Source organism: Asparagus officinalis, chromosome 10, assembly GCF_001876935.1.
Source record: "Asparagus officinalis chromosome 10, Aspof.V1, whole genome shotgun sequence".
Lineage (NCBI taxonomy): Eukaryota > Viridiplantae > Streptophyta > Magnoliopsida > Asparagales > Asparagaceae > Asparagus > Asparagus officinalis.
This window is the reverse complement of record NC_033803.1, coordinates 3027758-3042200: the sequence shown is the minus strand read 5'-3', so window position 1 is coordinate 3042200 and position 14443 is coordinate 3027758. Positions and strand designations below refer to the sequence as shown.

At 38.6% G+C, this 14443-nt stretch overlaps 1 protein-coding gene across 1 annotated transcript; it reads left to right on the top strand.

Annotated features, from left to right (window-relative positions):
* LOC109826305 (probable linoleate 9S-lipoxygenase 5) lies at window positions 6526-14167 on the top strand. Its single transcript, XM_020393327.1, has 9 exons — window positions 6526-6770; window positions 7048-7337; window positions 8822-9065; window positions 9497-9835; window positions 10387-10472; window positions 10570-10677; window positions 11194-11501; window positions 11922-12185; window positions 12938-14167. Exons 1-9 carry the CDS (start codon window positions 6569-6571, stop codon window positions 13704-13706), a joined length of 2610 nt encoding a protein of 869 aa, XP_020248916.1. The 5' UTR covers window positions 6526-6568; the 3' UTR covers window positions 13707-14167.

The following is a 14443-nucleotide window of genomic DNA, read 5'->3' as shown; positions in this document are numbered from 1 at the left end:
GTTCACAAGTAATCCTGGAAAGCTTCATTGGGATGCTGTCCAGAGATTTATGAGATACTTGAAAGGAACTACAAGTCTGGGCCTATTCTACACTGGATATCCAGGTGTAATCGAAGGCTATTCAGATGCGAGCTGGTGCTCAGAACCTGATGAGTGCAGATCTACTGGAGGATTTGTCTTCACCATGAGTGGATCTGCCGTCTCATGGAAGTCTAAGAAGCAGACTATGATTGCACAGTCATCGATGGAATCTGAATTCTTCGCACTGTGTGTTGCAGGAGATGAAGCTGAGTGGCTCAGTTATATTCTCCGAGACCTTCCATTGACGGAATTGTAAGGTGCAATTACTATCTATTGTGATAATCAAGCGACGAGTGTTGTGACAACGAACTCGTTGTTTAATGGAAAGAAGCGGACCATTCGTCTGAAGCATGGCTATTTGAGAGAGCTCATTTGTCAAGGAGTTATCTCTGTGATTAACGTCTGATCTTCAGAGAATGTGGCTGATCCTTTGACTAAGGGTCTGAAAAAGAACATAGTCGAAAGGACGTCTGCTGGAATGGGTCTCAAAGTTTTGCAAGTTTTACAAATACTTACCATTTATATCAAGTCTTTAGTTCAAAGCTTATGCTATTAATGATAAGATATTTGGTTCAAAAGTTAAGTAAAATTTACAAAGTTTGGTGAGTCTTACAAATACTTATCATTTACATCTAGTTATTAGTTCAAAGCTTATGCTACTAATGACAAGATTTACAAATACTTATCATTTACATCTAGTTATTAGTTCAAAGCTTATGCTACTAATGACAAGATAAATGGTTCAAAAGTTTAGTTCAAAGCTTATGCTACTAATGACAAGATAAATGGTTCAAAAGTCAAGTAAGATTTACAAGTAAAAGAGTTTAAGTTTTCTTGGATTAGTCGGTGTCTAATGCAATGTTTGGGGGTTGCGTAACGCGCTCCGCAAGGAACGAGGTACTTAATTGATCTTTGATCAACCTCTAATACTATCCTTACCTGGCTGAACTACCCGAGTAAAACTTTGATCTTTTCACCTAGAATCCTATCATGTAAAGGGGATGGATCCTATCATGTAAAGAGGATGGTTGTTAAGCCTTAATGAGTCCAAAGCATTTCGGATGCGTGGTGTTAGATAGGAAACACACCTAAAGGACTCACCTAGAATCCTATCATGAGAGAGGATGGCTTTTAAGCCTTAATGAGTTCAAAGCATTTCGGATGCGGGATGTTTGATAGGAAACATGCCTAAAGAACTCACCTATGCATGGGTGGAGATTTGGCCGTCTCCTATGATATCTTGTGGAAAGATACCTAGAGCCCTAGCAGAAACCAGGACATGCACAGGGTCATAAATGTGCAAAGACAAAGGCAAAGCAAAGGCAAATGCAAGTGTGGTTCAAAGCGAAAACTACCACAGATAAGCTTAATCTTGTGTGATCTCTGGATTTTTAGACATATGTTGGTTCAAGTCTCTGCGACACCATGCATCTATCTTTTATTCAGTTGGTCTAAAGGGGATTCAAGTCCTTGCGACATCTTCCTTATGCACAACGATTGAAACGACGGTACTATTACATGACACTAGTTTAAAAAAAATTGTGTGGGATTGTTGGATATTTTTGTTTTTTAGTAACAGCCGCCCATGAGTTTTTAAACAGCCATCATCTTTGAAAGAGAAGCAGCCAAATTTGATTTTTGAATAAAGTGGTGGGTCCCATCGAAGAAAAATAAGAGCGTGGGCCCCACATGCATAGTAAAATATATTATTTTATTAGTGCATAGTATTTTTCTAAACGCTATAAATAGACCTCAAATCCTTAAGGAAAATTCATTTCAAAAACAACAATCAATATATACAGATATATATATTGTAGAATAGCTAGTGCTAGTAGGAACAGTGCCCAGACCGATGTCTTATAGATCGAGGAGATCTTTGCCTGAGGAGATCGAGGAGATCTTTGCCTGATAGATGGAGGAGATCTTTGCTTTATAGATCGAGGAGATCTTGACAGTATTGGGTTGGTGCACACCAGAGTACCAGACTGCTGTTCCTGGAAGCAATTTGGCCTTGGGATCCTTGCACCGGAGTAGGCCAAATAGTGCTTTAAGCACAGCGTTTTACAAACGCACAGCAGCTGCGTTGGAATATTTTAAATTACTGTACTTCAATTTTCTGTTCAGTTTTTATTGTTTTATATCTGTACTATTCTAGATTTAACCACAGGCGCCAACAATAATATCTAGGTTTACATATGTGGCCAGTAATTCTTAATAGAGGTGTCACAATACGTATAAAAAGACATTATTAATAATGTACTCACGTTCACTATAATCAATCAAGAACTTTAATGAGATGAGCACAATTAGAATTGAGCTTGCGTATCTCTGTATTTTAAAATTTCCTCATTCGAAAATATACTGAACACGTTATTTTTAATGTTGGTTACTAAGCAATTACTTACCCATTGATCTCTCGTTCGATTTACGCAGACGATTCTAAGAAATATCATCCTACAATGAAGGATGGTTTTCAGTTAAAACGATCACATACATGGATAAGTGTGAGATCTCCATTTTAGCTTTGAGTGATGCTACAGGCACACCTCCGGCCACACCACCAGCCACACCCCCTCACCTGCTACAGTGCAAGGGGGCCCGCCCTGCACGGGGTGTGGCTGGTGGTGTGGCCGGAGGTGTGTCTGTAGCATTTTTTTTTTAGGTTTTCCCCCTCTACCCACGGAATGAAGACCTCGAGATAAAAAAATTATACATAGAAATTGCCTATGAATAAAAGGAAAAACCAAGTACCTGAAGTATATTTTAAATGAAAAAAAATATATTTTTATATTTTGTTGATCATATGTGACATATTAGTATAGTTTCTTCCTCCGGCAACGATATGGTGTATTTAACGGACCAAGAAGACAAATTTCCCTAATTTTTAGCCGGAGCCAAAATTCCAATCATATAGAGGGCAAGTGAGTCGTCACGTGCATTGGACGTGGCAGTCAATGTGAATAGTGGTTGGAATCATTGAAGTGAATTGAAATGCTCCCCCCCCTCGCCTACGTCCTTCAAAACTAGATATCTCTGGAGAGCTGCCAGCCCAAGCCCAATTAAACTAGATTGGGCCATGCAGTATTTAACTTTAGGGTTGACCCACTTGGGTCACTATCCAATAGTCTAAGAAAATTTTTCCAGGGACCCAAAATATAGGACAAACAGGAGGGACATGTGAGGTGTCCCCCTCCTATTGCATAATGAGCTGGCCATCATTCCCCCTTCTATTGCATAATAAGCTGGCCATCATTAATGATTGCCAGCTCATTATGCAATAGAAGAGGTACACATCTCACCTGTCCTCCCAATTAGTCCCATATTTTGGGTCCCTGTAGCAAAACTCATAGTCTAATTAGGCTATGTGGTGTCACCTTGATTTGATGATCGTTTATAAGTCTACATATGCTCCGTGTAGGGCGGTGTCACCTAACACCAACTTCAACTGTGTAGCTCCGCCCTTGAGTAGGGCAAGACATGGATGATAGGGAAATGCATGCATACTAGAGAAAGCCTAATTGCAAAATGATGTATCTATAATGATGAACACATAATGTATGTAAATTGAAGATTAAGTCGTGGCAAGATGAAATGAGTTGAACTCTAGACAGATTGGAGAAAACTAGGTAAAATGACATAGAAACCTTTCATATAGGGTTATACAGTTTTTATTTCAACCAATTCTAAAGAACATTCGCACGCTACTTTTAACCCTCTGCACATATGGGAAGTACTGCAATCTTAGGATCTAATTACGTCCGTTGCCACTATAGTTGCAGTGCAAGTGCAGCTGCGGTAACACAGTCGCATGCCGTCATAGTTGCAGTTATAAATTTTGTTAATTTGTATCCAGAGTTGCAATTGCAGATGTTTATATTGGGATACCATGTTTTCTCGGATTATTTACAGAATTGCTTGCAACTGAAATTGTAACATAAAACATTATTTGCAGCGCAAAAATTTATTACCACAACTAAAGTTAAGTCCGTATAAGTATAATTAGTTGACCGCAAGTACTCGTTTTTTTTTTTTTTTTTTTTTTTGCAACTACGGTTACAACTACATTTTGAAACAAAATGCTGTCAGTTCAAATATCATAGCAGCACGCAACGACGGTCATAATATCTACAGTTGCAAAGAGCAAAATAGATCGTAAAGTTTATTTTTTCACGAAGAGTTTCTAAAATTTGTTCTCTCATTTCTGCCCGCTACCACTACACCTACTAATAACTGCATATTTCACATCAACATTAAAACCCTATTATGAGTATTATCCACCGTCACCCGCAACATTGAAAAGTGAAACCGACGGCCTAAAGTTAGACACCAGCCCTCTTTTAGCCAAAACCAAATGACCCCGGCGCTCACGAAAACGTCACGTACAATTGACAACAGGTAGACATTAAGAAGGCTTTTGGGCTCGTCTTAAAAAGCAAAGACATCGACGAGGCGGGGGATCGTGGGCTTGTCTTGTCTCGTCCAATTTGGGTAGTTGTGGTTTGGTACACAGCGTGTGGATCAAAATGGCTTGGGCTCACCGCCTCGTCCCAAACCATTCAAGAAATCAGTACGGGCAAAATAATTACTCCCACCCTAACCTTTATCCCCCCATCATCACACCCCCTCCTCTATAATCTATATAAACTCACCCTGCCTCCTCTTTTCCCTAATTTTTAGCCGGAGCCAAAATTCCAATCATATAGAGGGCAAGTGAGTCGTCACGTGCATTGGACGTGGCAGTCAATGTGAATAGTGGTTGGAATCATTGAAGTGAATTGAAATGCTCCCCCCCCTCGCCTACGTCCTTCAAAACTAGATATCTCTGGAGAGCTGCCAGCCCAAGCCCAATTAAACTAGATTGGGCCATGCAGTATTTAACTTTAGGGTTGACCCACTTGGGTCACTATCCAATAGTCTAAGAAAATTTTTCCAGGGACCCAAAATATAGGACAAACAGGAGGGACATGTGAGGTGTCCCCCTCCTATTGCATAATGAGCTGGCCATCATTCCCCCTTCTATTGCATAATAAGCTGGCCATCATTAATGATTGCCAGCTCATTATGCAATAGAAGAGGTACACATCTCACCTGTCCTCCCAATTAGTCCCATATTTTGGGTCCCTGTAGCAAAACTCATAGTCTAATTAGGCTATGTGGTGTCACCTTGATTTGATGATCGTTTATAAGTCTACATATGCTCCGTGTAGGGCGGTGTCACCTAACACCAACTTCAACTGTGTAGCTCCGCCCTTGAGTAGGGCAAGACATGGATGATAGGGAAATGCATGCATACTAGAGAAAGCCTAATTGCAAAATGATGTATCTATAATGATGAACACATAATGTATGTAAATTGAAGATTAAGTCGTGGCAAGATGAAATGAGTTGAACTCTAGACAGATTGGAGAAAACTAGGTAAAATGACATAGAAACCTTTCATATAGGGTTATACAGTTTTTATTTCAACCAATTCTAAAGAACATTCGCACGCTACTTTTAACCCTCTGCACATATGGGAAGTACTGCAATCTTAGGATCTAATTACGTCCGTTGCCACTATAGTTGCAGTGCAAGTGCAGCTGCGGTAACACAGTCGCATGCCGTCATAGTTGCAGTTATAAATTTTGTTAATTTGTATCCAGAGTTGCAATTGCAGATGTTTATATTGGGATACCATGTTTTCTCGGATTATTTACAGAATTGCTTGCAACTGAAATTGTAACATAAAACATTATTTGCAGCGCAAAAATTTATTACCACAACTAAAGTTAAGTCCGTATAAGTATAATTAGTTGACCGCAAGTACTCTTTTTTTTTTTTTTTTTTTTTTTGCAACTACGGTTACAACTACATTTTGAAACAAAATGCTGTCAGTTCAAATATCATAGCAGCACGCAACGACGGTCATAATATCTACAGTTGCAAAGAGCAAAATAGATCGTAAAGTTTATTTTTTCACGAAGAGTTTCTAAAATTTGTTCTCTCATTTCTGCCCGCTACCACTACACCTACTAATAACTGCATATTTCACATCAACATTAAAACCCTATTATGAGTATTATCCACCGTCACCCGCAACATTGAAAAGTGAAACCGACGGCCTAAAGTTAGACACCAGCCCTCTTTTAGCCAAAACCAAATGACCCCGGCGCTCACGAAAACGTCACGTACAATTGACAACAGGTAGACATTAAGAAGGCTTTTGGGCTCGTCTTAAAAAGCAAAGACATCGACGAGGCGGGGGATCGTGGGCTTGTCTTGTCTCGTCCAATTTGGGTAGTTGTGGTTTGGTACACAGCGTGTGGATCAAAATGGCTTGGGCTCACCGCCTCGTCCCAAACCATTCAAGAAATCAGTACGGGCAAAATAATTACTCCCACCCTAACCTTTATCCCCCCATCATCACACCCCCTCCTCTATAATCTATATAAACTCACCCTGCCTCCTCTTTCATTTGCTCATTGCTAACTTCAGCATCTTTTACAAGATGTTGAACAGCGTTGTGGACTCTATCAAGGAGAAGCTTGAGGGGGGGAATGAGAAGGCCAAGATCAAAGGAACGGTTGTCCTCATAAAGAAGAACGTCTTGGGTTCGAGTGATTTCAATGCCTCCATCCTCGACAACATATATGAACTCGTGGGGAAGCATGTTTCGTTCGAGCTCGTGAGCGCAACTGTTTCGGACCCGAGTGAGCAATTTCTTCATCTTCCCTTTGTAATCTATAATAATTTCTTGTTAATTTTTTCTACGTAGGCCCCGTCCTGTTTTATGGTCCATCGATGATTAGTTAATATTTTTTGGCATTTCGCAAAGTATTGATCAGTATGCTACGTACACAAGTCATGAGTAAAACGTTAATACATGGATATGCATCATTATATAATTTTTTTTTTTTTACTCTTCGATGCTATGAGTTCTTGGATATAATTGAAGGATCTAATATAATTTTTCTCATGAGAAATCAGATGATATGATGAAGGGAAAGGTAGGGGAGCAAGCACATCTCGAAAATTGGATATCGTTTCCTAGCTCTATAGCAGCCGGAGAGTCGACTTTCGCTGTTACATTCAGTTGGGAGGAGGAGCAAGGAGTCCCAGGGGCTGTTATAGTGAAGAACAACCATCATTCTGAGTTCTACCTCAAGAGCCTTACTCTTGAGAATTTTCCAGGAAAAGGAAGGATTCACTTTGTGTGCAACTCTTGGGTTTATCCTGTGAAGTACTACAATTACGATAGGGTCTTCTTCACTAATAATGTGTGGTCTCTCTCCTTCACCCTCTTTAATTTAATGGATAAAATCTATGCCCCCACCATGAAAGAAACATCATGCATAAGAAAGTGAAATTTGGTGAGAAGATGATGTTAGCCAATTACGTTAGATTTCATTATTTATGAAGATATCCCTAAATCATCAACTCTGTCGCATATAGCGAGTAGATATTTGACCATCTTGTTGATATTTTTACATTAGAAATTAGCATATTAAAGTTGATGATTTATTGGTTTGGGATATTTTATTCAAAAGTTAATAATTTGAGGGTAGTTTTTCAAATATGCAGACGTATGTACACACACACAAAAAAAAAACCTTTTGTAATATGAACCTTCTACCCGTTTATTAATAATCTTAGTGTTATTTCTTTAATTATGCACTACACACATGGTCTTCTTCATTAATCGTGACACCCCCGCTTTAGTCCCAAATGGACTAGTGTGAAGAAGTGTTAGTGTTTTAAATAGAGAAAAGTCCAAGGCTTAAGAACAAATAGTGCTAGCATTTTGGAAGTGAACTTTAGCCAACATTAAATTGCTCTCGATGGGCCCCACGGCTTGCACTCGCCAAAGGGCCCGCGGGCGCGGGGCGTGACATTAATAATGAATAATCTACAACTAGACATGGTCATATGGGGAAAAAACAGGAAGCTTAAATAAATGAAATTTGTTGAGAAGATTTACGTTAGTGAACGTTGCTTTTTATGGGCATTGGAATAGGCTACTGGTCCAAAGTCCAAACTCTAATCTTATGATCACATGCGTGCATGTATAATTTTGAATTTCCCCTTTCCCCCACTTTTAGGTGATGATTCTTGTACACTTTTATTTATTTATAGCTAATTACCTAAAAGCCGCCTTTCCCATAAATTGATAAATAGTGGAACCTTATGAACTAAGCCACTTTCAAATTAGTAGTAGAATGAATTAGGTTCTTGATCAGCTGTCTAACTAATATTGGATATTAGGTTTGATGAGATTGTGTGGTACTCGAATGAAGGACTAAGGTCCAGTCCTAAAGTATAATGGCTAATTATAAATTCATGATCATAGTCATATATAGTGGATTTAATTGAACTATTTTTTTTCCCTGTTGCAACTGGGCTCAAGAGAATGATGTAGGGACCTAAATATTGCTAATACGTAGAGAGCCATGTATAAGATGAAATTTCGTGTATTATTTATCTCTTGAATAGGTAAAGAAATGAAAAATATTTGTGTTTAATGCAAAAAAGATAAATAAAATGAAAATGATAAGAACTGCATAGCTTATGAATCAAACTCTAGGCTTACTTCTAAAAATATTAAAAAATAATAATAATAAAAACAACGCTGTGCCTGTAGTCAAAATTTTGTATTTCAATCATCTATGATGTTTACATGTACCATATTCAACCAAACAAAGAAAAATTAGCACAAAATAAAAATTAGTTACTTTATTTTAATTAATGGAAAATATACTTGCAGACTTACCTCCCCATCAACACCCCGAAAACTCTAAAGCAATACAGAAAGGAAGAGCTTCTACACCTGAGAGGAGATGAAATACACGGGGAACTTCAGACACATGATCGGATTTACGGATATGCTTTCTATAATGATCTCGGTGAGCCCGATAAGGGCCCATCTTATGCCCGTCCCGTTCTTGGCGGGTCCCAAGAGTACCCTTACCCTCGCCGAGGACGAACCAGTCGTCCACCCACCAAGACAGGTCAGAAGTATAACCTGTTTTTGGGTTGGACTACACGAATCATAATCTTCCATTTGTTAATCATTTTAAAGATCACATTGACTATCATCGTATTCGTATCATTCTTAATCGTTTTTAACCAAACTATTTATTTTATGACAGGTGTCATTTTTTTTGTCTCATTAACGATAATCTTATAATTTCTTTTGCCCGGTGCATTTTGTTGTCGTCTGACGCTCAATCATTTTAATCAATCCTCTTTCATTTTATATCTAGTGATAACAACCTCTTAACATCCTACACGTGCAATCACTTCTTACTCTGTATCTGAGTGTACATCCAATAAACCATCTTAACACTCTCATTTCTATTAGACCCGTGTTCTGCACCGGTTGTTTCTTCCAACATTATGATCTTTATAGCATTGTTGATCTTATAACTGTCCATTGCAGACCCTAACACTGAGAGTCGATTACCGGGCATAGGTCTTGACATTTACGTCCCTCGAGATGAAAGATTTGGGCATCTCAAACTGTCTGATTTCTTAGGAAACGCTATCAAGGTCCTTGCTGAAGCCCTTGTGCCTGCACTCAATGCTCTCTTCGATAAAACGCCTCTGGAGTTCGACACGTTTCAGGACGTTCTGAACCTTTATGAGCGTGGAATCGTGTTGCCTGATTGCCCTGAACTCGATGAGATCAAGGATGGGTTCCCACTTGAGTTGATAAAGGATCTTTTGCCGAGCTCTGGGGAACACCTCTTCAGGCTCCCCACGCCAGATATTATCGAAGGTAAACACATTGCAAGCACTTCACAAATCCTAAGAGGACAAATAACTCAAACAGGTATGAATGAATATTAATTCCTAGATATATCACATACTTATTCGATCAAGAACGGATATTGGTTTTAAATATATTCATATTCGGTTGGACCCGTGCAAATATGAATCACTATTTTCGATCAGGTACAAATACATTTAGAGATGGTTAGATACCTTTATTTATCAAAATGTTGAAACTGTTTTGGTATTAATATTGAATCGAAACCTTATTTTGTATAGTTATGTCGAGCAATCGGTGGTACAATTTATGACATTCTATTTAGACGGTTTTTGCATCACATAATCTCTGTACTTCGAGTTTTATCCGTGCTTTCCTTCCACGTTTTCCTTATCGAACATTACTTCTATCCATATCAATATCCGTGATTGAGTAAATTAATACAAACATGGCAAAATGATACATCAGATCCAGATTTGATCCATTTGCACCCCTACTAGTGACTAGAAGTCCCATGGCCGACAATTTGATTTACTAACGACGTCCTTTCTGCATGACAGAGGATAAGTTGGCTTGGAGAACCGACGAAGAATTTGGTCGGGAAATGCTTGCTGGCGACAACCCTGTAATCATCAGCCGGCTTCAAGTATTACCAAACAACTCATTCACATTGAAGAGTTTAACACACACGTACACACACACACGAGAGGAAGAACCTGATGTATCTAATTTCGGTATTACAGGTATTTCCTCCAACAAGCAAACTCGACCCAGAAATGTACGGTGATCAAAGAAGCTCCATAACAGCATCCCACATTGAGAAGAACCTAGAAGGTCTCACAGTTGATCAGGTAACGTTGCATGTATTTGTAAGGTTCATTTACAAATGCACCTCTATACCATTGCCATAAGAGGTGGCCTAGTGTCATTGTATTTTTTCGCTGAACTCTCGTAAAAATCACATGGTCACCAGACTTGGACGTTTGACCAATATTCTCATGAGAGGTTAAGAACCAATGAAAAATAACACCGGTATGTTCTAATAAAACAAAGAGAATTTCACAAAGAAACTATTCAAAACTATTTTTATTAGAGAAATTAACAGAAACTCTCTAAGAGGTTAAGGTACAAGTAAAACTCTTAAATTCCCCTATTATAACTTCCCAGCTCAAAAAATAGTTCATTGCAGAGGCCTAGAGAAGGACAAAAATGTCCGAATGCTTATGTAATTTAAAGAAAATTATAAATGTCCTCAACAACTAGTTCTTGCTAGTTTTGAAATTAATCCTGTGTAATTTGCGTAATCGCAAAATGTACCCTATTTATAAGCTTCAGGCATTAGTCTGAATTTGATTGCTCGTCCACAGGCCCTTAGCACCCACAGACTATTCATATTGGACCACCATGACACACTCATGCCCTACTTGAACCGCATCAACTCCGACACTTCAAGCAAGATCTATGCCACAAGAACCCTCCTCTTCCTCAAAGATGATGACACTCTTAAGCCACTCGCAATCGAGCTCAGCCTACCAAACCCCAAAGGTGAACATCTCGGCGCAATCAACAAGGTTTTCACGCCAGCCAATGATGGCATCGATGGATCAATCTGGCATCTGGCTAAAGCTTACGCCGCTGTCAACGATTCTGGGGTTCATCAGCTCATCTCACATTGGTACATATTTACTTGCAGATACAACTCAGTATAGTATTATCTCTATGCTTTCTATTAGCGCTTAGACCTGCTGAGTTCAAAGTCCAAACAGAGTTGTCTCTGTTGTATGTACCCCTAATGTATGGTGGGGGCGCATGTTCAACACCAATAAGAGAATATAGGTTCTATCCGCAACACATTGAAATATTTGGGGCTCTTTGGACAATACATTAACATCATCTGACACCCACTGAGAGACATAGATAATGATTAAATAATTATGTTTGAACATTAAAGGATCTAAACGCTAGTAAAAGGTTTTAAGGTCGCTAATGACTGCACACAAGGAGTGGGTATGCAATTAGCACTAGATTCAGACATAAAGGCCATCAAGTTTGAAAGTTTTTCCCGATTTTCATTTTTACTGAATGCTGTTTACAGGTTGCATACTCATGCAGTGATCGAACCATTTGTGATAGCAACCAACCGACAACTGAGTGCGCTGCACCCAATTTACAAGCTTCTGAGTCCTCACTACCGTGATACTATGAACATAAATGCACTAGCTCGTCAAATCCTTATCAATGGCAATGGCATTCTCGAGGCTACGGTCTTCCCAGGAAAATATTCTATGGAGCTTTCCTCTTTTATGTACAAGAACTGGAAGTTCACTGATCAAGCCCTCCCTGCCGATCTCATTAAGAGGTATCACATTTTCGTCATTCCTCTAGTCTCATGGGTTTGTTGATCTTATAGAATAAAACCCATTTTTATATTGACTGAAGGTCAGTCTTCAAGATTTCCCTCTTGCTCTATCCCTATCCTCCCATGTGTACACCAGTTTAAATCAAAAGAAAACATTTTCCTTTTGTGAGAATCAATATTATTACATTCCAATCTTTCCCTGCTACACCCAAGAAAAAAGGGTAAGTTTTATAGAATTTCCTTGAACATTTGGGTGTCTTGCAAAAAGTCCCACTTGAGAAAACTTTCCTGAACTTGTTTCGCTAAAATAAATTGAGTCACGGCAATAGTCTAAGTTGTCATGTGGTTCGCACATGACATGTTTTTTTAAGATAACTTTGCCCCTATGCACTTAAATATATCTCCTAGATTACCACATTCTTTTACCCCTTAACATTAATGTTGACTATGACGGTTCATGACAATTTCCAATAGTTCAGGGTTTTTTTTCACTATAACTTTGAAAAACCAAAGTATTTCTCAAATGTATAGCATAGGAGGGCTACATGCAAAGCACTCCAAAGTTCTGGTACTAAATTTACCTAAAAAGGTTAAATAAAATAAAATAAAAACTAAATTGGATGGTAAACCAGATCTTTATTTTATGCCTATCTCAAACAACAGTTTCTCTAATCACATTCAGATTAATTTTTGAAAAAAATTAGAGTGCTCACATTCAGATTAATTTCTTTTTCTTTCTTCCATTTTCTTAGAGGCATGGCTGTAGAAGACTCAACTCAACCAAACAACATCCGCTTACTGATCAAAGACTATCCTTACGCTGTGGACGGGCTAGCCATATGGTCAGCTATCCAGATATGGGTCCAAGACTATTGCTCGATCTATTATACCAACGATGAAACTGTAAAACATGATGATGAGCTCCAAGCATGGTGGACGGAGATTAGAGAGGTAGGGCATGGAGATAAGAAGAATGAGCCATGGTGGCCATCAATGAACAGCCTCTCAAACTTAACAAATACATGCACTACAATAATATGGGTAGCCTCAGCTCTTCATGCAGCTGTTAACTTTGGTCAGTATCCTTATGCTGGGTACCTCCCTAATCGTCCTACAATAAGTCGTCAGTACATGCCAGAACCGAGCTCTGCCGAGTACGAAGAGCTCAAAAGGAACCCTGATAGGGTCTTTCTAAAGACAATCACGAGCCAGTTACAGACGATACTTGGAGTGTCACTTATTGAGATTTTGTCAAAGCATTCATCGGATGAGGTGTATTTAGGGCAAAGGGATACAAAGGAGTGGACAGCGGACGACAATGCACTGGAGGCGTTTAAGAGGTTTGGAAATAGACTGCTTGAGATTGAGAATAGGATAATTGAGATGAATAAAGATGTGGGGCTTAAGAACAGGAATGGGCCAGTGAAGTTGCCTTATACATTGCTGTATCCGAGTACGTCTGATTTTTCGAGGGTTGGAGGGTTAACTGGTAGGGGAATTCCTAATAGCACTTCTATTTGAGATACTTCTTATAGTTTGTGATGGGTGATAGTTTGAGCTTTTCACGTAAGAATTATATAGTTAGTAAATAAATAAAAATCAGGAGGGGGCAATCTAATGGACTATTTTCATGTAAAACCTGTCTAAGTAATGTTCATAAAGAAGCAGGTTGGCAGCATATGCTTGTGTATCGGTTATCAGGAGCTAAAAGAATGACGGTGTGAAAAAACAAATACCAATTGCCACTGAACAATGACTTCTTCAATTAGCTACAAGAGCATGAAGTGTTTTCCAAGTCTTTAATCTGGTTACTTTCAATTAAAGGTCGAGAAGAAGGATATTCCAATGTACACGTTTCATATCTGTTGTGATCATTATGAATTTATAATGTTACAATTTGGATTTTATGGATACATTTGAGTTTTAAATGAATTCCATATGTATCTAGAATTTTCTGGAATGATTTTTTATGTTGTTGATGACACTTTTTTATATCCTAAACATAAGAAAGAACATGAGGAGTGGCAATGAAGTTTCTATTCACCAGTATTACTTCAATGATTTGCGCAAAAATATTTTCTGTGATGTCGGTATGGTCATAAATTGAAATGGAAAATTTCCCAAACCTTTCTTTATAGTGAGTTAACTCCAATAAAGCACAGGTCCTCAACTTGTAAAAGGGAATGGCATTATTGTATTTAAAGTTCTCATTTGTAAATAATCTGCACTAGTAAAAGAATCAATACATGCACTTTTTA

Excerpts from the sequence above, each read along its gene's own strand:
- LOC109826305 (XM_020393327.1), top strand. The coding sequence starts at position 6,569 with ATGTTGAACAGCGTTGTGGACTCTATCAAGGAGAAGCTTGAGGGGGGG. Across the intron at positions 7,338-8,821 it reads GGGTCTTCTTCACTAATAAT|ACTTACCTCCCCATCAACAC; the intron begins GTGTGGTCTCTC and ends ATATACTTGCAG. Across the intron at positions 9,066-9,496 it reads TCGTCCACCCACCAAGACAG|ACCCTAACACTGAGAGTCGA; the intron begins GTCAGAAGTATA and ends TGTCCATTGCAG.